A 26605-nucleotide genomic window follows, 5' to 3' on the forward strand; every position below is an offset into this window, starting at 1 on the left:
TGTGATGACATCGTGCTCTCAGATTGAGGTTATGCGTGTGATGTCATTGTGATGTTATTGTAGATTCGTATTGGCTCCGTCTGACATGATGACGTCATCACTTTCCAGAACATGACTGAGGCGTGTTGTTAAATCTGTTCCATGTTGAGCTGGTTTTCTTTGTTTAAACATGTGATCTGAGCTTTAGTTTCCTCTGTTTTATTCTTATGTTCATGAAAACACTTTTCCCTCAGGCAGGACAGAAGCTCAGGTTCTCCGCGTGTCCACCAGAGCGCGCCATGCGTAATTACGCACGCCATGTGTAATTACGCACGGTGCAGAGGAGGAGACGGTCCCTTCCTGCTCTTCACTGAACAGCAGGGGGCAGCATTGCGCTTCCGCAGTGCGCAGCCTGCCGGAAATGATTAGAGGAGGAAGAAAAACTGTTTCCATTGAATTCATTCGCGTCCTCTGTGTAATCCTGCTCCTGCAGCTCCAGCACCTGCGCTTGTCCCGGTCCTGCTCCTGGTTCTGGTCCCGGTCCTGGTCTCGGTCCTGGTCCCGGTCCTGGTCCGTGTTGGTCAGAGATGCCCGTGTTCCACAGTGATCCGCAGGTCAGTGTCTCGGGGCGGTTTGTTTGTTTCACGTTTGCGGAATAAAAACAGTTTACTTTATGAAAACAAGCCGCGCTGGTCAGACTGGGTCTGGGTCCGGTCTGGGTCTGGACTGGGTCTGGGTCCGGACTAAAGGAAACAAACTCCTATGATGATGATGTTAGTGCGCGGCTGCATCAGCTCTGCAGGCTCTCGGTCCTCCAGGTTTTAGACACAGTTTGTTCCTTTAGCGTCACAGACTCAGGTCAGAGTCTTTAGAAGAAAAGATCTAAACCTGAGCTCCAGCTGGAGCTCCGTCTGGTTCCTCATTAAAGCTAAATAAGTTTGTAACAAGCGCAGGATTCTTAATCAGACACTGCTTTATACAATCATAATAATAATATTAATAATAATCATAATAATGTCTTACACTGGCGCTTTACAAGCCTGTGTTGCCGAGCCTCTCAGAGCCGCACTGTCTCATTATTCAGCCACTCCAGACTCAGTGATGGTGTAGCCACAGCTGCCCTGGGGCAGACTGACGGAGGCGAGGCTGCAGTCTGTGTTATTTGGTGTTGGCTCAGGGCGTAGAGCGGGGTCATGTGACCAGAGGGTCGACAGTTCGAATCCCGCAGGTGCCACTGTCGTCGTGTCTTTGGGCAAAACACTGAGTCCGGTCAGCGCAGCCTCAGCGCAGCTCCAGAGCGTTCCAGAGCGTTCCAGAGCGTTCCAGAGCGTTCCAGAGCGTTCCAGAGCGTTCCAGAGCGTTCCACACGCGGCGGACAGGAAGTGCAGGAGGCCACGCTCGGGATCATGAACCACCACTCTCCCGGGGCTCGCTCTGGGTCAGACACACTGAGGGGGGACCTGGCTGTAACGCGCTTTGGGCCTAAAGGGGGAGAAGGGCAGTTTATTATTGTGACCATTTCCCTCTGACCGATGGAGAAGCTCAGCTTCAACCATTCACTGTCCTCATAACCTGCTCTGATGCCACCACTGAAGAGACTGGGAGGCTCTGGAGGCTCCGGAGGCTCTGGAGGTTCTGGAGGTTCTGGAGGCTCTGGAGACTCTGGAGGCTCTGGAGGCTCTGGAGGCTCTGGAGGCTCTGGAGACTCTGGAGACCCTGGAGGCTCTGGAGGCTCTGGAGACCCTGGAGGCTCTGGAGGCTCTGGAGGCTCTGGAGGCTCTGGAGACCCTGGAGGCTCTGGAGGCTCTGGAGACCCTGGAGGCTCTGGAGGCTCTGGAGGCTCTGGAGGCTCTGGAGGCTCTGGAGGCTCTGGAGGCTCTGGAGGCTCTGGAGGCTCTGGAGACTCTGGAGGCTCTGGGGGCCCTGAAGGTTCTTCACACAGGTGACCTCAGATGTTCAAAGGTGCTGAGCGCCCTGTGATTATGGGTAAGCGGCGTCTCAAACAGCGGCTCTTTGTGTCTCACGTTCAGACACGTTCCTCTGACAGAGTCTCACAGAAATGTTCCGGATCGTTTTCACAGTTCCCGCGGCAACGGCATCATATTTAAAAATGCAAATAATGACAGTGAGACGGAGGAACGCGGGTCGGACCGGTTCAGCCCCCACGCCAGAAACACAAACACACACGTCATCCCCAAAACACGCACACACACGCACACGCACACGCACACACACACGCACACGCACACGCACACGCACACGCACACGCACACGCACACGCACACGCACACACACACGCACACGCACACGCACACGCACACGCACACGCACACGCACACGCACACGCACACACACACACACACACACACACACACATACTTGTAAATCAGTACAAATGGGGACCTCAAGGCAAACTGCTCCATATGGGGACCCCATTTTTTTTAAGGGAATAGAGCCACCAAAACCACTCTCAAAATTTTTTCTTGAGCCTTGGGCTCCAGATGCAAATTTTGAACCAAAATCTCCTAAGTTTTCTTTTTAATTTTTTGTCCGGTAATTGGTGACTTTTGGGGACCTGTCTATTATGTAGTACCTGAAACAACCACCAGATGGCAATAGTGGGGAAAATGGTATTTCTTGTATTTTTTGTTATTTTTGAATGTTGGTAGATAGGTTAACAGGAAAAAGGAGGAGGTTTAAAACAAAAAAATCAATGCCCAACAAATGTTCATTAACAATGAAATATTTATTTACAAAAAACTGAACATGGGTCTGTCGCCCAACGGTTTGCCAGTTATCATGTTCTTCAACACGAGTAAGTTGGAGGGAAAGTTTAATAGAACTCTTGACTAGAGACCTGCAACGGGCGGGAATTCTCACAAGACTTGCAGGACTCGACACTAATTTTGTAGGATCGGTCAGGATTCATAAAGCCTTAGGCGGGAACGGGCGGTCAGACCAAAACATAATCCACAAAATCCATTCCTGTACAGGTCTCTACTTTAGACTCTTGCATAACTTTACGATTGCACAACAGTATGAAAACTCTACCTCTAGCTGTTACTTCCTGTATTTAAAGGAACAGGCCACCGGTTTTCCATACTGACATATGTTCTTACCTGAGCTTAGACGAGTTAATGTGCACCTGTCTGGTCTTTGTGCGTGCACTCAGTCAAAAAGACCAAAGATGTTGTTAGCAATTAGCCTCATCTCCACTCCTCTATGGGGCTAAATGGGGTTAAGTTAGAAGCCACCAAGCTCTTCCACGTTTCCCATGTTTAAATACAGTTACATGAGTAGTTGCACCTCGACATCTGCGCAGTAAGACGCCAAAGTGCTTCTTAAGTGTTATTACGCCTTACAATATAGTTCCCCTTTTCATCCACTTAGAAAATTGACATGTTTAATTTTGTGTAACTATACTTGGATCTCACATAACCATATAGGGGGAACGTGGAGGAGCTTGGTCGCTTCTAACTTCACCCCCATTTGGCCACATAGAGGAGAGGAGGAGAGGCTAAATGCTAATGTCTATGGTTTCACACATCAAATCACAATCAGGCTCAGGCAAGAACATATCTCAGACTGAAAAAACAGTTGCCTGTTCCTTTAAAGGAATAGGCAACTGTTTGTACATACTGAGATATGTTTCTTACCTGAGCTGTGACGAGTTCTTTAGGACCTGTCTGATCTTCAGTCACGAAAAAACACAGCGCAGACGGCGTTAGCATTTAGCCTCTCCCTCTCTCCTCTATAGCTCCAAAACAGGTCAAGATAGAAGCTACCAAGCTCTTCCACGTTTTCCCTATTTAAATATGGTTACGTGAAGTGTTCCACTACAAAGTATAATTACACAAAATTAAACAATGTGGATTTTCTAAGCGGATAAAAAGGGGAACTATATTGTAAGGCGTAATAATACCAGGAGTAGTTCGAAATCCGCGCAGTAATATCTTCACTTTAATGCGCAGTAATCTTCACTTCACTGTGCGGATGCCAAATTACTCCTGGTATTATTACGCCTTACAATATAGTCCCCCCTTTTATCCGCTTAGAAAATCCACATTGTTTAATTGTGTGTAATTATACTTTGTAGTGGAACACTTCACGTAACCATATTTAAATAGGGAAAACGTGGAAGAGCTTGGTAGCTTCTATCTTGACCTGTTTTGGAGCTATAGAGGAGAGAGGGAGAGGCTAAATGCTAACGCCGTCTGTGCTGTGTTTACGTGACTGAAGCCACGGGGGAAGATCAGACAGGTCCTAAAGAACTCGTCAAAGCTAAGATAAGAACATATCTCAGTATGGAAACACAGTGGCCTGTTCCTTTAAGGATCAATAAAAGCCAAAAAATATATATACAACAGAACAACGTTTTCTTTAGCCAACTCTTACAAAAACGGTTTCTGTCATCGTACCTAATGTGTCATAAGCACTTACTTACTTACTTATTACTTTCTTTTACAACTTTGTCGTCTCCCAGCCTCAATCCGGTTTTTGACGTAAAATTTGACACCCTCCCATGTCCTTGTTTGAAGTGCCCCAGCAGACTCTTCAATACATTGGATGCACTGCGCCTTACCAGGGACCTTTCCAGACTGAATGTTGTCCATGAGGGTTTCCTCTACTGCATTCACTTCCTGCACTGTCCACGGTCTCTTTTTTCCTTTAGATCCTGGAAGATATGCAAAAACTAGAATCAGAACACTTTTTATTGCCATTGTTTGAGAACAGGTTCACAAACTAGCAATGTTTCTCAGTACAATCGTGCAACAAACATAGAATTCAGGTAAAAATAAGCTATACAAACTTTAAATCTACAAGGCCAAAAGGGCATGAAGAAAAAAAAAAAAGTAAAATATAACAAGACGACAACAAAGACATAGACATGACTTACTATGACTTTACAGACAATAACCAATTGTATTGCAAGTAGTTGGAATGAGCTTTACCAGTGGAAGTAGACATTTCTTCTGTTGGCGTCCGTGTCTGCAGTCCCTTTCCTCCCGTCTGTCCTGAGTGTTCAAGACAAGTTATAGTATATAGCTAAAAATTCTCTTTTCCTTGGTTCTATGGGCATAAAGAAATCATTGATTTCACTCACCAACATGAAATTGTTTTTTTTTTATGTTATTATTATTATTTTTTTGTAATTACAGCTTCAGCTTTATTTCTGTCCCTTTTATATTAAATGTATGAATTGTGAGAGCAATACATACATGGTTCACACAGTAACTAATGCCAACGTCAACACGTGTTTGAAGACCCACAGAATAATAGAGGGGCCGGGGACTTAGCACAAGTTCCTGGATGTTTCTCCCATAAAATGTATCATCACTTCATTCTGCAACACTATCAGACATTTCTGACCAGTACCAATCCTTCCACTTCTGTTGCTCTTGTGTTGCTCGCTCCAGTCTCCCTCTCTTTACTCCTCCATCCCTGTTTGCATCCGTTTCTCCTTCGTCTTCTCTCCCCCTTCCTCTCCCATTTCTACTCCTCTCACTCCCCTCCTCCCTCTCATCCGTTTGCCTCTCTCCCCTCCGTCTGTCCTGCATCTCTCTCCTTAGTCTCCTCCTCTCTCCCCACCGTCTGTCCTGTATTTCTCTCATCAGTCTCCTCCTCTCTCCCCTATGTCTGTCCTGTATCTCTCTCACCCGTCTCCTCTCCCCGGTCACACTCTCTCTTCTTTCCTGAATCTCTTCTTCCCGAATCAAACAGCCAAACTCTCTCCTTCATTGATTGTTTAAAATACCTGGAGACTTCGAAGAAAACCCAGGGATATGATCTTCACTTCCTGGTTGAAAGTTTTGGAGTGCAGGCTCTCTCCTCTTCCTGGTTCCTGTGGACATAATGAGATTAATCTAAGCAAAATACAGGAAATAATTGTCTTGTTTTCTTGTCCTTGGTCTCCTCCCTTTGTGTCCTTCGCCTCCTCTCCCTCTCCCCCACATGTGTCAAGTGTTACTTGTTCAAATACCTGGAGATTTTGAAGATGACGAATCTGGGGCTGAGATTGGATCAGTTTCATCATCTGATGCCTCTGTGTCTTCCATGACCCCCTCTAAAAACAAAAATGAAATGGTTACCAGGACACTTAATAGATAACAGGAAGTAACAGTACATGGCATTGTGAAACTTATCTTACCTTGTGGATCTATATTTATTTGATCCAGATTCTTTCTATGTGGTTGCTTCTGGTGGGCAGATGAATCGTCGTCTTCACTGTCTGTGCTGCTCTTTGTGTGATCTGGGACATACTCATCTTGGCTGCCTTCAGATGTGGACATGTCATCCTTTCTGGGGTTTGACTGAAAAAGACAAGACTCAATTATGGATTTGGGCATGCAGTCATTTAACAGGACACAACCTGGACGCAACTAGACCTGGACGTGAACAGGTCTGGACAGGAGACCAGACCTGGCTTGTGTCCGAATGTCCACCCTAGTCCCTAACCCCTCATTCACTATATAGGCCTGCATTATATAGTAGTGTATAGTCCACTCATTCTGTTGGCGATTTGGACAGAAGCCACTACTTTCTCCGAGCTGCGCGACGTCACATGCACTGCGGCTGCAGATTTCTTTATTTCTTTTTTCTCAGAACTTATTCATTATACAGAGAGACCTTTTTTTGACGGGTTGACCTTGCTAAAGTTTCTCCATGAGTTGAGTGGCTGAGCTAAACCTCAGCAAAATAAAAAAAAATGCAAAGTCAAACTTATTTGCTATATAAAAAAAAGTGTTGGGAAAATATATAACTTTCGTGGGATAGAGTAATCTGTTTTGCGCATAATCTGTCATGTGGACAGAGATATTTGTTTATATTGCTGTAGAAAACTCTTTGTTAAAATATCCGGTTAACTATGGGGCGTTATTTTTTTCCTTATAGGCTTATGCACAGTTTCCCCACGTGACGTCTTCCTGGACAGTCAGCCAGACGCTGGACTTCCTGTCGCTGGTCGTTTATGTTCACAATTAGCAGGTTCCCACACAAATGTAGAGAAGCTCAGGATCTGGTTAAGGACAACGAGTTACTGATGGAGTCACAGCAACGTATTACAAACATCATGTTCGCTGTGAATCTGCCCCAAAGGAAACGCCAGCTGTCGTAAGGGGCGGAGCTTTCATCTTAGAGCTAAAGGCTAGTGTTGAAAAATGATAATATAACATGTAAACAAGTCAATATAATTTAAACTAACAGGACGATTCTTTTTTGCGCAGGCTCGTTCCAAACGCCTCGCTAGTTTTATTTTTTATTTTGTGTTAGCCTCGTTAGCCGCGTTAGCCGCGTTGGCCTCAAGACAAAAACATCCACGTTATGAACACGGAGTTTCCTCCTGTGAAGTCGTTACGTCTCATGTAATATTTTCTAACCTGCTCCAGTCACATCTGAACTTTTACTCGCTGTCCTTTACCAAATCTTAAGCTATTGCTTCATTTCTGTGGGACCTGCTAATTCGGACAGGAAGGACAGCGTCTGGCTGACTGTCCAGGCGGAAATCACGTGGGGTCACTGTGCATATAGCCCATTACCCTGCAGTGTCTTGCCTTAAACAATATTGTATGCACAGACTTACAATTTGAGGTAGTGATGTAATTTCAAAGTTTTTGTGTGTTTCCTTTGTGAGCCACTCTTCTTGTCGGGTCACACAGGCATCGTGGTGATTTCTCAATGTCTGCAGCCAACGAAAATATCTTACTTGTGACTACAAAACAAAACAAAAAAATCACTCGCTGTGTTTACATGTATCTGCCCTATAAACAGCATGAGACTTAAGGTTAAAACGTTGGATAAAACATTATGGCCATGTAGTGGTATTCCTTTTATACATGTATTAAAAAATGAATGAATAAATAAAGCCTTTTCTATACAGTACAGTGGTTCACAAGAAGAAGAAAAAACATCTCACCTCAGATTTCCCATGTCCCTCTTTATCCTTCGACTCATTCATTGTTGCTGAAAAAATAAAGTTGAGTTAACTATGGTAGCTGTGAACAATCTTTGCTTAACGTCCTGAGATCTCAAACATAGTCTATTGTCCCATTGTTAGATGAGTTATTTATGTTTAATGCCTCTGTGGCAGTCTCAGCTCCACTTCCCACAGCACATGGTGCTACAGCAGCTTCTTACCACGATGCTAAACATGTTCAATGTTATGGTTATTCTCAAAGCTAAGACTGGGTCAGACAGAAAAGTTATGGACGACCCAATGCAAAAAAATGCCCACCAGTATTGTGGAGCTCAAAATAAATGTCTAATTACTTTACACCAACGTTTTAACTGTATAATGTATTCCTTGTTAAAGAAAAGTGAGGCCACGTGAGTCTGGTTTTGCTAATGTACAACTAGCATGATAGCTAACCACCATGCAGCTAGCTAATCAAGCTAATATCCACTAAACTTTTCAACAATCTAATCTAAAAAAAAAAAAAGAGCCTCATATACCTTCCTTCAAGTAGACAGTTGAGCAAAAAATAAGTCTGTCTCTTTATGTATTGTGGTAGAAATGAACAGAAAAGCTAGCACATTGCCACAGTACTTAGCACTGTTTTTGAAACGTTTTTGAGCACATATCTTAGAACATGAACATTGCAAACTAATTTGTCATCTCTAACTTAGTTAACTCTCAAAAAAAGACTTACCAGTTTGTTGACTGTAGGCTACGTGACATCTGTCGTGGACGCAGATGCAGAGAGATGCAGAGCACGGGTAGTGGCACCACTAGCTCCTCCCCCGCAATGCAAAATGGCGGCCAGGGATTTTGCAAACCAAAACAAACCAATGCTAATTTTTTAAAGAATATCAAAAGACAAAGGGTTAAATAAATTAGGCGAAGGAGGAATGGCATTTTCACATATGCCTACAGTGAAAATTGTGCCTGTGTCCACAGGCTACTTAAAGCCTTAATATCCAATTTATTTTTAGCATTGATTTCAAAAGAAGAATTCAATATTAAGAGTTTTAAAGCATGATGTCTGCTAATCAGCTATGCTCCAACTTTTGGACACAGAATAAAAAAATTTAAATTGAAGATTTGTCTAAAACTTTATAAACTGAAAAGTTTTTCAATGTAGTATTGAATGTTTTCTTTCTTGTAAAATATTGTGCAATGGTCGGTAGTTAGCACATAGCTGATACCTGTGTGTCACGATGTAGTCAAGCCACCATTTTGTATAATGAGACAGTTTAGAGATGAACATTATGAGGACCCGTTAATCCTGGTTTGTGTATCACGATGTAGTCAAGCCACCATTTTGTATAATGAGACAGTTTAGAGATGGACATTATGAGGACCTGGTAATCCTGGTTTGTGTATCACGATGTAGTCAAGCCACCATTTTGTATAATGAGACAGTTTAGAGATGAACATTATGAGGACCTGGTAATCCTGGTTTGTGTATCACGATGTAGTCAAGCCACCATTTTGTATAATGAGACAGTTTAGAGATGAACATTATGAGGACCCGTTAATCCTGGTTTGTGTATCACGATGTAGTCAAGCCACCATTTTGTATAATGAGACAGTTTAGAGATGGGCATTATGAGGACCTGGTAATCCTGGTTTGTGTATCACGATGTAGTCAAGCCACCATTTTGTATAATGAGACAGTTTAGAGATGAACATTATGAGTAACTGTTTATCCTGGTTTGTGTATCACGATGTAGTCAAGCCACCATCTTGTATAATGAGACAGTTTAGAGATGAACATTATGAGTACCTGTTTATCCTGGTTTGTGTATCACGATGTAGTCAAGCCACCATTTTGTATAATGAGACAGTTTAGAGATGGACATTATGAGGACCTGGTAATCCTGGTTTGTGTATCACGATGTAGTCAAGCCACCATTTTGTATAATGAGACAGTTTAGAGATGAACATTATGAGGACCTGGTAATCCTGGTTTGTGTATCACGATGTAGTCAAGCCACCATTTTGTATAATGAGACAGTTTAGAGATGAACATTATGAGGACCTGTTAATCCCAGTTTGTGTCATGATGGAGCATCACCACCAGTCTGTTGTTATTGTTGATAGGGATGCACCGATACTACTTTTTTCTAAAACTGTTATGAGTACTTTGACTTGAGTAGCCTACTTGCCAACACCGAATACCAAAACGAGTACCATGCATTTTTCTCAAACATTCTTGTAGATGGTTTATAGACTATATCATAGCAGACTAGTTAGTAGTTACCCATTTACCTGAGAAACGTAGATTTAGTTATATGAGAATCTTACATATGCTATTTTATTCTTTTTTTTTTATTGAATATAATTTTCATTATTATTAATCATTTTTTCCAAGGCTTAATTTGTCATTTGTTTCCTGGGTCCTGGATACCTGATACTATCGGTGCATCCCTAAATGTTTGTTTTCTAGTTCGTTTTAATGGACCTCTCAGTCTTAATTGTTCTTTAAACGTCACTATTGTAAACAAAACAGCAATATTAACAGCTTTAATATAGCTCCTTTTTCACAAATTGTCCCGACCGGCTCAATGAGGAAAGCAACCAGAAGGGCGGTTAAATACCAATTTTATTACAAAGTTTAACTCCAAAAATGGCAAAGGTGGCTGGGACTGAGCTGAGCCACCAGGCCAGATGCAGCCAATCTTAGGGGACAGCTGAGAAGCCACACCCAGTAGCCATGGGGGAGGGTGGAGCACCTGCATACAAAGAGGTGAGAGGGAGGAGCAGAAGCAGGACACAAGTCCCTCCCCAACACTCAGACAAGCCAATTTATAATTCTATTTGTCAGTCCATCAACTGTATTTGAAGAGAACCATTCATACAAAATAACTCAAAGTGCTTTACAAATATTCACTCAATGGTTAATGACATAGATTTAATGACTGATTTAGACTTGATTCAAAGCAGCCAGCGCTGTTAATAAACGCCCTTGTAGTGAAGATAAAAAGATAGAGGCCGCTATGAAAGTTCATGGGAGGCAAATGATGTGGTGCACATTCAAGATGGTTTCACGTTGGATGTTGGATATTCACTTCCAACACTTTGGTAGGCTACTGCTCTGGAGACACCTACAGCATGTTCCACACAGCCCACAGCTCTAGACTGGTGAAATCCTGTTCATGTGAAGCCTACATAAAATCACATTTCTGGCACTTTTCTACCTTCATCTGGTAAAAATCGTGGAGGCAAACAATAACAGTGATCGCTCCTAGGACAGGCTATAGATAGACTCAGGGCAGATAAAAGTCCCTCTGCAGATAGGGCTGAAGGCTGAAGAGAACATTTATTTTAGATTTTATGATTTTCTTTTGGGTTGTCTGTGTTAACAAATCATGTTAACATTACGCTTATATTGAATTAAGTTGAAATAATAATCATTAAACGATAATGGTGGTGACTGTGGCACAGTTGGTGGAGCGGGTCGTCTCATGATCAGAAGGTCGGGGGTTCAAATTTGCGTACTGACCTTGTGTCCTTGGGCCAGACACTTCACCCTCCATGCCTCAAGTGTCTGCGTACACTGTTGTATGAATGAGAGAGTGAATGGTTCCTTGCTGTGTGCCTACAGTATGTAGGTGGAAAAGCGCAATATAAGTTGAGACCATTTACCAATAAAATATATCCATTTTAGTTTTAGCAATGGTAGCTAGTAACTTAAGAAAACCAGTTACCGTCAAGCCCTAAATATTTCTCATATCCTGCTTATTTGCTTTTTTTTTAATTGCATGTTACATTAAGAACAACTAATATTTTCATGTATTTATAATGTAAAAGTTTACAAAGGTTGAAGTTGTAATAAGTGCAGTGCAACAGCAAACACATGGTGGTGTTGTTTTGTGGGGACTTGATGATACACACTACCAGAACATGGTGTCATATGAGGACTGATGCAGTACCAACAGCCACCTTGTGGGGGCGCTGTTTTGTGGGGACCTGTGATACACAGAACCAGAACATGGTGTCATATGGGGACTGCAGTACCTCAGTGTGTCCACTAGGGTCGCATACACTCACACTAATTCAGGTTTTGGACATTCTGGGGACTTCTCAGGAAAAGTACATGGGGCCCATCTTGAGGCCATTTCTAGCCGTTTAAAAGCATTGTGCCTCTGGGGACCTCGAATGAGGTCCTCATAAGGTTTTAGGTCCCCACATGGCTGGTGTGTATACAGGTGGACGTCCCCACATGTGATGCTTTACAAGAACACACACACACACACACACACACACACACACACACACACACACACACACACACACACACACACACACACACACACACACTGCTGGTCTGTCTGTTTAAAGAAAACACTTTATCTCTGAACTCTCTTTACTGCGTTTATTCTCTGAGGTTTATCCAGGAAGTGACTCCGATATATAGTGTTGTGCTGTATTATTATATGTGTTTTAACTTTGTATTGTTTAATTTTTTTGTAAAGGCCCAACTGGGGACGGACATTGACAATTAGCTTTTGGCTAAAATGTTGTAGTAACATGAGTTTATGTGACATACTTGTCCCTATTCAAATAAACTTATAAATAAATAAATAGAAACATGGCCGCCGCTCCAACATGGCCGCCGCTCCAACATGGCCGCCGCTCCAACATGGCCGCCGCTCCAGCATGGCCGCCGCCCCCTGGTTCCCACGCTCATTCATTCACAAACACGGACTTTGTTTCCACCAGGGTTTGAAGCCAAGAAATATTAGTTTATTTTACTTTAGAGTCTGTAAGTACTTTAGGGTCTGTAAGTACTTTAGAGTCTGTAAGTACTTCAGGCTCTGTAAGTACTTTAGAGTCTGTAAGTACTTTAGAGTCTGTAAGTACTTTAGAGTCTGTAAGTACTTTAGAGTCTGTAAGTACTTTAGAGTCTGTTAGTACTTTAGAGTCTGTAAGTACTTTAGAGTCTGTAAGTACTTTAGAGTCTGTAAGTACTTTAGAGTCTGTAAGTACTTTAGAGTCTGTAAGTACTTTAGAGTCTGTAAGTACTTTAGAGTCTGTAAGTACTTTAGAGTCTGTAAGTACTTTAGAGTCTGTAAGTACTTTAGAGTCTGTAAGTACTTTAGAGTCTGTAAGTACTTTAGAGTCTGTAAGTACTTTAGAGTCTGTAAGTACTTTAGAGTCTGTAAGTACTTTAGAGTCTGTAAGTACTTTAGAGTCTGTAAGTACTTTAGGGTCTGTAAGTACTTCAGGGTCTGTAAGTACTTCAGGGTCTGTAAGTACTTTAGGGTCTGTAAGTACTTTAGGGTCTGTAAGTACTTTAGGGTCTGTAAGTACTTCAGGGTCTGTAAGTACTTCAGGGTCTGTAAGTACTTTAGGGTCTGTAAGTACTTTAGAGTCTGTAAGTACTTTAGAGTCTGTAAGTACTTTAGAGTCTGTAAGTACTTTAGAGTCTGTAAGTACTTTAGGGTCTGTAAGTACTTTAGAGTCTGTAAGTACTTTAGAGTCTGTAAGTACTTTAGAGTCTGTAAGTACTTCAGGGTCTGTAAGTACTTTAGAGTCTGTAAGTACTTTAGGGTCTGTAAGTACTTTAGAGTCTGTAAGTACTTTAGGGTCTGTAAGTACTTTAGAGTCTGTAAGTACTTTAGGGTCTGTAAGTACTTTAGGGTCTGTAAGTACTTTAGGGTCTGTAAGTACTTTAGAGTCTAAGTACTTTAGGGTCTGTAAGTACTTTAGAGTCTGTAAGTACTTTAGGGTCTGTAAGTACTTTAGGGTCTGTAAGTACTTTAGAGTCTAAGTACTTTAGGGTCTGTAAGTACTTTAGGGTCTGTAAGTACTTTAGAGTCTGTAAGTACTTTACGGTCTGTAAGTACTTTAGAGTCTGTAAGTACTTTAGAGTCTGTAAGTACTTTAGAGTCTGTAAGTACTTTAGAGTCTGTAAGTACTTTAGAGTCAGGAAGTACTTTAGAGTCTGTAAGTACTTTAGAGTCTGTAAGTACTTTAGAGTCTGTAAGTACTTTAGAGTCTGTAAGTACTTTAGAGTCTGTAAGTACTTTAGAGTCAGGAAGTACTTTAGAGTCTGTAAGTACTTTAGGGTCTGTAAGTACTTTAGAGTCTGTAAGTACTTTAGAGTCTGTAAGTACTTTAGAGTCTGTAAGTACTTTAGAGTCAGGAAGTACTTTAGAGTCTGTAAGTACTTTAGAGTCTGTAAGTACTTTAGAGTCAGGAAGTACTTTAGAGTCTGTAAGTACTTTAGAGTCTGTAAGTACTTTAGAGTCTGTAAGTACTTTAGAGTCAGGAAGTACTTTAGAGTCTGTAAGTACTTTAGAGTCTGTAAGTACTTTAGGGTCTGTAAGTACTTTAGAGTCTGTAAGTACTTTAGGGTCTGTAAGTACTTTAGAGTCTGTAAGTACTTTAGAGTCTGTAAGTACTTTAGAGTCTGTAAGTACTTTAGAGTCTGTAAGTACTTTAGAGTCTGTAAGTACTTTAGAGTCTGTAAGTACTTTAGAGTCAGGAAGTACTTTAGAGTCTGTAAGTACTTTAGAGTCTGGAAGTACTTTAGAGTCTGTAAGTACTTTAGAGTCTGTAAGTACTTTAGTGTCTGTAAGTACTTTAGAGTCTGTAAGTACTTCAGGGTCTGGAAGTACTTTAGAGTCAGGAAGTACTTTAGAGTCTGTAAGTACTTTAGAGTCTGGAAGTACTTTAGAGTCTGTAAGTACTTTAGAGTCCGTAAGTACTTTAGAGTCTGTAAGTACTTTAGAGTCTGTAAGTACTTTAGAGTCTGTAAGTACTTTAGAGTCTGTAAGTACTTCAGAGTCTGTAAGTACTTCAGGGTCTGTAAGTACTTTAGTGTCTGTAAGTACTTTAGAGTCTGTAAGTACTTTAGGGTCTGTAAGTACTTTAGAGTCTGTAAGTACTTTAGAGTCTGTAAGTACTTTAGGGTCTGTAAGTACTTTAGAGTCTGTAAGTACTTCAGGGTCTGTAAGTACTTTAGAGTCAGGAAGTACTTTAGAGTCTGTAAGTACTTTAGAGTCTGTAAGTACTTTAGAGTCTGTAAGTACTTTAGGGTCTGTAAGTACTTCAGGGTCTGTAAGTACTTTAGAGTCTGTAAGTACTTTAGAGTCTGTAAGTACTTTAGAGTCAGGAAGTACTTTAGAGTCTGTAAGTACTTTAGAGTCTGTAAGTACTTTAGAGTCTGTAAGTACTTCAGGGTCTGTAAGTACTTTAGAGTCTGTAAGTACTTTAGAGTCTGTAAGTACTTTAGAGTCTGTAAGTACTTTAGGGTCTGTAAGTACTTTAGAGTCTGTAAGTACTTCAGGCTCTGTAAGTACTTTAGGGTCTGTAAGTACTTCAGGGTCTGTAAGTACTTTAGGGTCTGTAAGTACCTCAGGCTCTGTAAGTACTTTAGAGTCTGTAAGTACTTTAGAGTCTGTAAGTACTTCAGGGTCTGTAAGTACTTTAGAGTCTGTAAGTACTTTAGAGTCTGTAAGTACTTTAGAGTCTGTAAGTACTTTAGGGTCTGTAAGTACTTTAGAGTCTGTAAGTACTTCAGGCTCTGTAAGTACTTTAGGGTCTGTAAGTACTTCAGGGTCTGTAAGTACTTTAGAGTCTGTAAGTACTTTAGAGTCTGTAAGTACTTTAGAGTCTGTAAGTACTTCAGGCTCTGTAAGTACTTCAGGCTCTGTAAGTACTTTAGAGTCTGTAAGTACTTCAGGGTCTGTAAGTACTTTAGGGTCTGTAAGTACTTTAGAGTCTGTAAGTACTTTAGAGTCTGTAAGTACTTTAGGCTCTGTAAGTACTTTAGGGTCTGTAAGTACTTTAGAGTCTGTAAGTACTTTAGGCTCTGTAAGTACTTCAGGGTCTGTAAGTACTTTAGGCTCTGTAAGTACTTCAGGCTCTGTAAGTACTTTAGAGTCTGTAAGTACTTTAGGCTCTGTAAGTACTTTAGAGTCTGTAAGTACTTTAGGCTCTGTAAGTACTTCAGGGTCTGTAAGTACTTTAGGCTCTGTAAGTACTTCAGGGTCTGTAAGTACTTTAGGCTCTGTAAGTACTTTAGAGTCTGTAAGTACTTTAGGCTCTGTAAGTACTTCAGGGTCTGTAAGTACTTTAGGCTCTGTAAGTACTTCAGGGTCTGTAAGTACTTCAGGCTCTGTAAGTACTTTAGAGTCTGTAAGTACTTTAGAGTCTGTAAGTACTTCAGGCTCTGTAAGTACTTTAGAGTCTGTAAGTACTTTAGAGTCTGTAAGTACTTTAGAGTCTGTAAGTACTTTAGGCTCTGTAAGTACTTTAGAGTCTGTAAGTACTTTAGAGTCTGTAAGTACTTTAGAGTCTGTAAGTACTTTAGAGTCTGTAAGTACTTTAGAGTCTGTAAGTACTTTAGAGTCTGTAAGTACTTTAGAGTCTGTAAGTACTTCAGGCTCTGTAAGTACTTCAGGGTCTGTAAGTACTTCAGGCTCTGTAAGTACTTCAGGCTCTGTAAGTACTTCAGGGTCTGTAAGTACTTCAGGCTCTGTAAGTACTTCAGGCTCTGTAAGTACTTCAGGCTCTGTAAGTACTTCAGGGTCTGTAAGTACTTCAGGCTCTGTAAGTACTTCAGGCTCTGTAAGTACTTCAGGCTCTGTAAGTACTTCAGGCTCTGGAGTCTCTGTGTCTGAGTCTGAGCTGGTTTTTGTGCTGAAACTCTCTGTTCTTTTATCTGAGCCTCAGATGTTTCCTCACTGGGCAGTGTTTGTGTTCGTGCTGGTTCGACGCTCGGTCAAAGTCGATAAACGCTTTTAGAGAAAGTCCTAAAGTAAAGAAGATGAGATCCAGGTGTTCCTCAGGGCGAGCTGGAGATGCTGCCTCTGTACCGCTATAAGCATATATATATATATATATAAATATAGATATAGATATAGATATAGATATATAAACAGCATTGGTCACATGACCCTGCTTTCTACCTTTATATACTTTGTCCATGTATATATTATTATTTATGACACCATGGTCTGGGTGAATACTGGATTCTGATTGGCTGGTGCATTATTTTGGTATAACCGCACACGTAGTCCGGTAGTTAAATCACTGGGATGTCACTCCGCTGTGGCGTCGCCGTAGCAACGCATGACACAGCTGAATCAGATAAACACGTAATCAGTGACTGACAGGAACGTATGAGATGGATTTTTTTTTTTTTTTTTTTTTTTTTTTATTACATGTGCGATACAACTAATATGGCAGGAATGTTCCGTATTACAAATTGTTAAGTCAGAGCAGGACATAAACACACACAAAAATTAAACAATAAAATAAGATAAAATAAAAGTGAAATGCAGTACTAGAGGATGCTTATTAAGTCCAGATCATCAATGATGTTTTTAAGGTTCACACCAGTGTTTTTTTCCATGAAGGAAACAGAGGAGAAAAATAGAGACAGTTCTTTGTGAAAAGTGACAAATGATGGTTTTGTTTTTAAGAATCGACATTTGTGGATGAAGAATTTACCCAATATAATGATAACATTTAAAATAAGTTCTATATTGCTGTCCTTTTTTAAAATGCCAAAAATAATGTCCTTGCTTGAAAAGTCCTGTAAATTGGGAATCTTCGGGAAAAGCCAATAATGAATGTCATCCCACAGTACTTTGGAGAACATACAGTCATAAAACAAGTGTTCTGTAGATTCAATATTAACAACACAAAAAGTACAACAGTTATCTTCCCACCCAAAACGATGTCGAAGAAGATCTTTGGACGGGGAAATGCCCGAAATTACTTTAAAGTGAACTTCCTTGGCCTTTGGAGGAATGGGAAATTTTAAATAGTTTGTTCTGATTTTCCGCTTCTCATTGTGTGAGAACATTATCGAAATTGAATTTGGGTTTGAGATAAAGGGGAAAAGGATCTTAGTGAAGAGGTTTCGAATTTTACAGTTTGTAAGATTTGGAGAAGTAATGTTAATTCCATTTACCAAAAGTTTAGGAAGACACGGGGATTTACAGCTAGGATTAGTAAACAAGAAAGAAACTGTAGACAAAATATTTTGGGGGATGGCCTGAGTGATTTTTTGGTAATCTTTCTTTACTGTTTGCAAACCATATTTCATAGAAAACTCTTCAAAGGACAAAAGATTGCCACAGTCATTTAATAAGTGCATAAGGGACCAAATACCTTTTTCAAACCATTTCAGTTGGAATAAGGACTTGTTTTTAACAGTTATGAACTGGCAGTTCCATAAGGGTGTATTGTGTGGGCTATAATTGTGCTTGTAAATTAATCTCCAGTAAAGTAGAGCTTGTTGATGGAAAGAGGAGAGGTGAATGGGCAGTTTTTTTATATTGAAGTCACAGGTCAGTAAGAATTGAATACCACCTTGAGATGGATTTAGTGTTTGCTAAATGTTTGTAGAGGAGAGTGAGCAGCTAGGTTAGCTACTGTTAATAACATATGAGCTTTACATTTCTATTGGAAACGGTTAAGGCTATTCATCATTTTCAGACGTACATAAAATGATCCTGCATTGAAGCATCTTTGTCTGGATTAGTAAAGTCAAACATAAAAGTTTGAGTTGGGGGGGCCCAGGTGTGAGCGACTCCACCGCAGCTGTTTCCATAAACAGATGAGCAGGAGGAACAACACTGTGTCGGGCGTTAGAACCGGCTAACGCGGCTCTGAGGTGTTTAATCCTCACTTATATGACTATTAAACAAAACCCCTTTTTGTTTCAGGAGGAGCCCGAGGGGGCGGGGCCTGGTGCTGGGGGGCGTGTCCTGGTCACCGGGGCGACGGGTCTGCTGGGGCGGAGCCTGTGTCGACAGCTCCGTGACGACGGCTGGAACGTCACGGCAACGGGCTTCAGACGAGCCCCGCCCCTAATGCTGCGGTGTGACCTCACGAGCGAGGAGGCGGTCCATGAGGTCGTCACAAAGAACAAGGTACAAATACTGCTAATGCTACTGCTAATGCTACTGCTAATGCTAATGCTACTGCTAATACTACTGCTAATGCTACTGCTAATACTACTGCTAATGCTACTGCTAATGCTACTGCTAATGCTACTGCTACTGCTAATGCTAATGCTACTGCTAATACTACTGCTAATGCTACTGCTAATGCTACTGCTAATGCTACTGCTAATGCTACTGCTAATACTACTGCTAATACTACTGCTAATGCTACTGCTAATGCTAATGCTACTGCTAATGCTACTGCTACTGCTAATGCTACTGCTAATGCTAATGCTACTGCTAATGCTACTGCTAATGCTAATGCTACTGCTAATGCTACTGCTACTGCTAATGCTACTGCTACTGCTAATGCTAATGCTACTGCTAATGCTAATGCTACTGCTAATGCTAATGCTAATGCTACTGCTAATGCTAATGCTACTGCTAATGATACTGCTAACACTACTGCTAATGCTACTGCTAATGCTACTGCTAATGCTACTGCTAATGCTACTGCTAATGCTAATGCTACTGCTAATGCTAATGCTACTGCTACTGCTAATGCTACTGCTAATACTAATGCTACTGCTAATGCTACTGCTAATGCTATTGCTAATGCTACCATCCATTCGTGTCCTTCAGCCTGACGTGATCGTCCACTGCGCCGCCGAGCGCCGTCCAGACGTCGTGGAACATTCGTCTGAAGCTGCGCTGAATCTCAACGTCCACAGCACCGCCACGCTGGCCAAGGAGGCAGGTACTGACCCAACGCTGACCCCTAAAGACCCGGGACTGACCCAACGCTGACCCCCTAAAGACCCGGGACTGACCCAACGCTGACCCCCTAAAGACCCAACACTGACCCAACGCTGACCTAAGACTGGCCCAACGCTGACCCCTAAAGACCCGGGACTGACCCAACGCTGACCCAACACTGACCCCCTAAAGACCCGGGACTGACCCAACGCTGACCCCCTGAAGACCCAAGACTGACCCAACGCTGACCCCCTGAAGACCCAAGACTGACCCAACACTGACCCCCTAAAGACCCGGGACTGACCCAACGCTGACCCCTGAAGACCCAAGACTGACCCAACGCTGACCCCTGAAGACCCAAGACTGACCCAACGCTGACCCCTGAAGACCCGGGACTGACCCTCTCTGACCTCTCTCTCTGACCTCTCTCTGACCTCTGACCTCTCTCTGACCTCTCTCTGACCTCTCTCTGACCTCTGACCTCTGACCTCTCTCTCAGCCTCCTGTGGAGCGTTCTTCCTCTACATCAGCACCGATTACGTGTTTGACGGGAGGAACCCCCCGTACGGAGAAGACGACTCTCCGAACCCCCTCAACCTGTACGGGCGCAGCAAGATGGAGGGCGAGCGCGAGACCAGCCGCCACTGCCCAGGTCTGAAGCTTACCCTCAACCCCTGACCCCTGACCCCGACCCCAACCCACTGCCCAGGTCTGAAGCTACCCTAACCATACCCTACCCTTAAAACCTCAACCCCTGACCTTTAACCCCTAACCCCAACCCACTGCCCAGGTCTGAAACCATAAATTTCCTCCTCGGATCCGTTTCCTCCTCAGACTCAGTGATCCTCCTCTCTCCTCAGACTCGGTGATCCTCCTCTCTCCTCAGACTCAGTGATCCTCCTCTCTCCTCAGACTCAGTGATCCTCCTCTCTCCTCAGACTCGGTGATCCTGCGGGTGCCCATCCTGTTCGGGGAGGTGGAGCGTGTTTCCGAGAGCGCCGTCACCGTCCTCTGGACCTCCATCTTAGACGCCGGTGAGACCTGCTCCCTGGACCACACCCAGCAGCGCTTCCCCACCAACGTGAAGGACGTGGCCAAAGTCTGCAGCAACATCTGCTCCAGACGCCGACAGGTCAGAACGAGTCACTTTCAATCTGCAGAAGGTGCAGAAGATCCAGGAGCTTTGAAGGAACAGGCCCCTATGCTAAAGTGGCTATGATAGTTAGCATCAGAGGTCCCTATGCTAAAGTGGCTATGATAGTTAGCATCAGAGGTCCCTATGCTAAAGTGGCTATGATGGTTAGCATCAGAGGTCCCTATGCTAAAGTGGCTATGATAGTTAGCATCAGAGGTCCCTATGCTAAAGTGGCTATGATAGTTAGCACCAGAGGTCACTATGCTAAAGTGGCTATGATAGTTAGCACCAGAGGTCCCTATGCTAAAGTGGCTATGATAGTTAGCACCAGAGGTCCCTATGCTAAAGTGGCTATGATAGTTAGCATCAGAGGTCCCTATGCTAAAGTGGCTATGATAGTTAGCATCAGAGGTCCCTATGCTAAAGTGGCTATGATAGTTAGCACCAGAGGTCCCTATGCTAAAGTGGCTATGATAGTTAGCACCAGAGGTCCCTATGCTAAAGTGGCTATGATAGTTAGCATCAGAGGTCCCTATGCTAAAGTGGCCATGATAGTTAGCATCAGAGGTCCCTATGCTAAAGTGGCTATGATAGTTAGCACCAGAGGTCCCTATGCTAAAGTGGCTATGATGGTTAGCATCAGAGGTCCCTATGCTAAAGTGGCTATGATAGTTAGCGCCAGAGGTGCCTATGCTAAAGTGGCTATGATAGTTAGCATCAGAAGTCCCTATGCTAAAGTGGCTATGATAGTTAGCACCAGAGGTCCCTATGCTAAAGTGGCTATGATGGTTAGCATCAGAGGTCCCTATGCTAAAGTGGCTATGATAGTTAGCATCAGAAGTCCCTATGCTAAAGTGGCTATGATAGTTAGCACCAGAGGTCCCTATGCTAAAGTGGCTATGATGGTTAGCATCAGAGGTCCCTATGCTAAAGTGGCTATGATAGTTAGCACCAGAGGTCCCTATGCTAAAGTGGCTATGATAGTTAGCACCAGAGGTCCCTATGCTAAAGTGGCTATGATAGTTAGCACCAGAGGTCCCTATGCTAAAGTGGCTATGATAGTTAGCACCAGAGGTCCCTATGCTAAAGTGGCTATGATAGTTAGCATCAGAGGTCCCTATGCTAAAGTGGCTATGATAGTTAGCATCAGAGGTCACTATGCTAAAGTGGCTATGATAGTTAGCACCAGAGGTCCCTATGCTAAAGTGGCTATGATAGTTAGCATCAGAGGTCCCTATGCTAAAGTGGCTATGATAGTTAGCATCAGAGGTCCCTATGCTAAAGTGGCTATGATAGTTAGCATCAGAGGTCCCTATGCTAAAGTGGCTATGATAGTTAGCATCAGAGGTCCCTATGCTAAAGTGGCTATGATAGTTAGCACCAGAGGTCCCTATGCTAAAGTGGCTATGATAGTTAGCATCAGAGGTCCCTATGCTAAAGTGGCTATGATAGTTAGCACCAGAGGTCCCTATGCTAAAGTGGCTATGATAGTTAGCACCAGAGGTCCCTATGCTAAAGTGGCTATGATAGTTAGCATCAGAGGTCCCTATGCTAAAGTGGCTATGATAGTTAGCACCAGAGGTCCCTATGCTAAAGTGGCTATGATAGTTAGCACCAGAGGTCCCTATGCTAAAGTGGCTATGATAGTTAGCATCAGAGGTCCCTATGCTAAAGTGGCTATGATAGTTAGCACCAGAGGTCCCTATGCTAAAGTGGCTATGATAGTTAGCACCAGAGGTGCCTATGCTAAAGTGGCTATGATAGTTAGCATCAGAAGTCCCTATGCTAAAGTGGCTATGATAGTTAGCACCAGAGGTCCCTATGCTAAAGTGGCTATGATAGTTAGCACCAGAGGTCCCTATGCTAAAGTGGCTATGATGGTTAGCATCAGAGGTCCCTATGCTAAAGTGGCTATGATAGTTAGCACCAGAGGTGCCTATGCTAAAGTGGCTATGATAGTTAGCATCAGAAGTCCCTATGCTAAAGTGGCTATGATAGTTAGCACCAGAGGTCCCTATGCTAAAGTGGCTATGATGGTTAGCATCAGAGGTCCCTATGCTAAAGTGGCTATGATAGTTAGCATCAGAAGTCCCTATGCTAAAGTGGCTATGATAGTTAGCATCAGAGGTCCCTATGCTAAAGTGGCTATGATAGTTAGCACCAGAGGTCCCTATGCTAAAGTGGCTATGATAGTTAGCACCAGAGGTCCCTATGCTAAAGTGGCTATGATGGTTAGCATCAGAGGTCCCTATGCTAAAGTGGCTATGATAGTTAGCACCAGAGGTCCCTATGCTAAAGTGGCTATGATGGTTAGCATCAGAGGTCCCTATGCTAAAGTGGCTATGATAGTTAGCATCAGAGGTCCCTATGCTAAAGTGGCTATGACAGTTAGCACCAGAGGTCCCTATGCTAAAGTGGCTATGATAGTTAGCATCAGAAGTCCCTATGCTAAAGTGGCTATGATAGTTAGCACCAGAGGTGCCTATGCTAAAGTGGCTATGATAGTTAGCATCAGAAGTCCCTATGCTAAAGTGGCTATGATAGTTAGCACCAGAGGTCCCTATGCTAAAGTGGCTATGATGGTTAGCATCAGAGGTCCCTATGCTAAAGTGGCTATGATAGTTAGCGCCAGAGGTGCCTATGCTAAAGTGGCTATGATAGTTAGCATCAGAAGTCCCTATGCTAAAGTGGCTATGATAGTTAGCACCAGAGGTCCCTATGCTAAAGTGGCTATGATGGTTAGCATCAGAGGTCCCTATGCTAAAGTGGCTATGATAGTTAGCATCAGAAGTCCCTATGCTAAAGTGGCTATGATAGTTAGCACCAGAGGTCCCTATGCTAAAGTGGCTATGATGGTTAGCATCAGAGGTCCCTATGCTAAAGTGGCTATGATAGTTAGCACCAGAGGTCCCTATGCTAAAGTGGCTATGATAGTTAGCACCAGAGGTCCCTATGCTAAAGTGGCTATGATAGTTAGCACCAGAGGTCCCTATGCTAAAGTGGCTATGATAGTTAGCATCAGAGGTCCCTATGCTAAAGTGGCTATGATAGTTAGCATCAGAGGTCACTATGCTAAAGTGGCTATGATAGTTAGCACCAGAGGTCCCTATGCTAAAGTGGCTATGATAGTTAGCATCAGAGGTCCCTATGCTAAAGTGGCTATGATAGTTAGCATCAGAGGTCCCTATGCTAAAGTGGCTATGATAGTTAGCATCAGAGGTCCCTATGCTAAAGTGGCTATGATAGTTAGCATCAGAGGTCCCTATGCTAAAGTGGCTATGATAGTTAGCACCAGAGGTCCCTATGCTAAAGTGGCTATGATAGTTAGCATCAGAGGTCCCTATGCTAAAGTGGCTATGATAGTTAGCACCAGAGGTCCCTATGCTAAAGTGGCTATGATAGTTAGCACCAGAGGTCCCTATGCTAAAGTGGCTATGATAGTTAGCATCAGAGGTCCCTATGCTAAAGTGGCTATGATAGTTAGCACCAGAGGTCCCTATGCTAAAGTGGCTATGATAGTTAGCACCAGAGGTCCCTATGCTAAAGTGGCTATGATAGTTAGCATCAGAGGTCCCTATGCTAAAGTGGCTATGATAGTTAGCACCAGAGGTCCCTATGCTAAAGTGGCTATGATAGTTAGCACCAGAGGTGCCTATGCTAAAGTGGCTATGATAGTTAGCATCAGAAGTCCCTATGCTAAAGTGGCTATGATAGTTAGCACCAGAGGTCCCTATGCTAAAGTGGCTATGATAGTTAGCACCAGAGGTCCCTATGCTAAAGTGGCTATGATGGTTAGCATCAGAGGTCCCTATGCTAAAGTGGCTATGATAGTTAGCACCAGAGGTGCCTATGCTAAAGTGGCTATGATAGTTAGCATCAGAAGTCCCTATGCTAAAGTGGCTATGATAGTTAGCACCAGAGGTCCCTATGCTAAAGTGGCTATGATGGTTAGCATCAGAGGTCCCTATGCTAAAGTGGCTATGATAGTTAGCATCAGAAGTCCCTATGCTAAAGTGGCTATGATAGTTAGCATCAGAGGTCCCTATGCTAAAGTGGCTATGATAGTTAGCACCAGAGGTCCCTATGCTAAAGTGGCTATGATAGTTAGCACCAGAGGTCCCTATGCTAAAGTGGCTATGATGGTTAGCATCAGAGGTCCCTATGCTAAAGTGGCTATGATAGTTAGCACCAGAGGTCCCTATGCTAAAGTGGCTATGATGGTTAGCATCAGAGGTCCCTATGCTAAAGTGGCTATGATAGTTAGCATCAGAAGTCCCTATGCCAAAGTGGCTATGATAGTTAGCACCAGAGGTGCCTATGCTAAAGTGGCTATGATAGTTAGCATCAGAAGTCCCTATGCTAAAGTGGCTATGATAGTTAGCACCAGAGGTCCCTATGCTAAAGTGGCTATGATGGTTAGCATCAGAGGTCCCTATGCTAAAGTGGCTATGATAGTTAGCATCAGAAGTCCCTATGCTAAAGTGGCTATGATAGTTAGCATCAGAGGTCCCTATGCTAAAGTGGCTATGATAGTTCAGTCTTTAACGTCTGCTCTCGCTCGTCCAGGACCCGTCCATCCGCGGGGTTTTCCACTTCTCGGGGAAGGAGCAGATGACCAAGTACGAAATGGCCAAATCCATCGCCGACGCCTTCGAGCTGCCGTCCGACCACGTCGTCCCGGTAAGCCCCGCCCTCCCGTGAGCCCGCCCCCTCCCTCTGTGGCCCCGCCCCCTCTCACGCGTGTGTCCCTGTCCTGCAGCTGACGGAGGCGCCCCCTGGAGGCGCGTCGCGGCCTCAGAACGCGCGCCTCGCCTGCTCCCGCCTCGAGCTGCTCGGACTCTCCGTGGAGCCCCGCCCCTTCAGAGCCGCCATCTTGGATTGTCTGTGGCCTTTCACCCCGGACAGGCGCTGGAGGCAGACGGTGTTTCACTGAGATACTGCAATACTGCTATACTACGAATACTACTACGAATATTACTACGAATATTACTACGAATACTACTACGAATATTACTACGAATACTGCAAATACAACTACTACGACACAAATACAACAAACACAACAACAACACAAGACACACAATGACACAAATACAACAACACTGTAAAATATATCAAATACAAATATATTCAAATACTGTTACAGAGTCAGGAAAACACCGAGTATCGTTAAAGGGACGATTCGAAATTTAAAAATGTTTAACAAGTATTTTCCTCCTCGACTTTAATGTCAGACCTGTTCACCACAACTGCCTGTACAATCCTGCAGTTACACGCATGACCTGAGGGGGCAGTAGTGAGTATAACATGACCTGAGGGGGCAGTAGTGAGTATATAACATGACCTGAGGGGGCAGTAGTGAGTATAACATGACCTGAGGGGGCAGTAGTGAGTATAACATGACCTGAGGGGGCAGTAGTGAGTATATAACATGACCAACTTACATCTAGTCCCTTTAAAGAACTGGTAACAAGCAATGTAACGGTTACTACGAATACTGCGAATACTACTTCGATTACTGCGAATACTCCCGCGATTCAGGTCGAGGCGCTGACGCCGTAGAAGAAGAAACAGATTTAACGGCGTCGTCCAGGATTAACTTCATCTGTGAGTGAAACCGAGGGAGGCACCGATACCACTTTCTCTAAAACCGATACGAGTACTTGGATTTAAGTACTCGCCGATACCGAATACTGATACGAGTACAAGGCATTTTCTTCAACATTCTTACTTTTTTCACAGCAGATTGGTTTGTAATTAGTAAATTTACTCATGTACATTTCCTTAAGTAAAGTCGGCGACACATTTAAGAGCAGTTATATTAGAATTGTGCTGATGCCATTTATTTATTTATTTTATTTTCATTCAATATATTTTTAATTTTTATGTCTC

At 43.1% G+C, this 26605-nt stretch overlaps 1 protein-coding gene and 1 long non-coding RNA gene across 2 annotated transcripts; one reads left to right on the forward strand and one right to left on the reverse strand.

The window, feature by feature from the left end:
- Positions 1-512: 512 nt before the first annotated feature.
- mat2b (methionine adenosyltransferase 2 non-catalytic beta subunit methionine) lies at positions 513-25646 on the forward strand (the record flags this gene model as incomplete). The annotated part of the gene is made up of 7 exons (XM_079583213.1): positions 513-593; positions 18604-18810; positions 19465-19579; positions 20078-20230; positions 20517-20710; positions 25280-25393; positions 25473-25646. The coding sequence occupies exons 1-7, from the start codon at positions 567-569 to the stop codon at positions 25644-25646; spliced, it is 984 nt and encodes a 327-aa protein (XP_079439339.1). The 5' UTR covers positions 513-566.
- LOC306982754 lies at positions 4848-6173 on the reverse strand. The gene is made up of 3 exons (XR_013794227.1): positions 6128-6173; positions 5960-6043; positions 4848-4994 (listed from the first exon to the last, which is right to left on the reverse strand). It is a non-coding gene; the product is annotated as an uncharacterized lncRNA (long non-coding RNA).
- Positions 25647-26605: the final 959 nt, after the last annotated feature.

The sequence above is a fragment of the Gobius niger genome (assembly GCF_951799975.1).
Source record: "Gobius niger genome assembly, contig: SCAFFOLD_135, whole genome shotgun sequence".
In the NCBI taxonomy this organism is placed as follows: domain Eukaryota; kingdom Metazoa; phylum Chordata; class Actinopteri; order Gobiiformes; family Gobiidae; genus Gobius; species Gobius niger.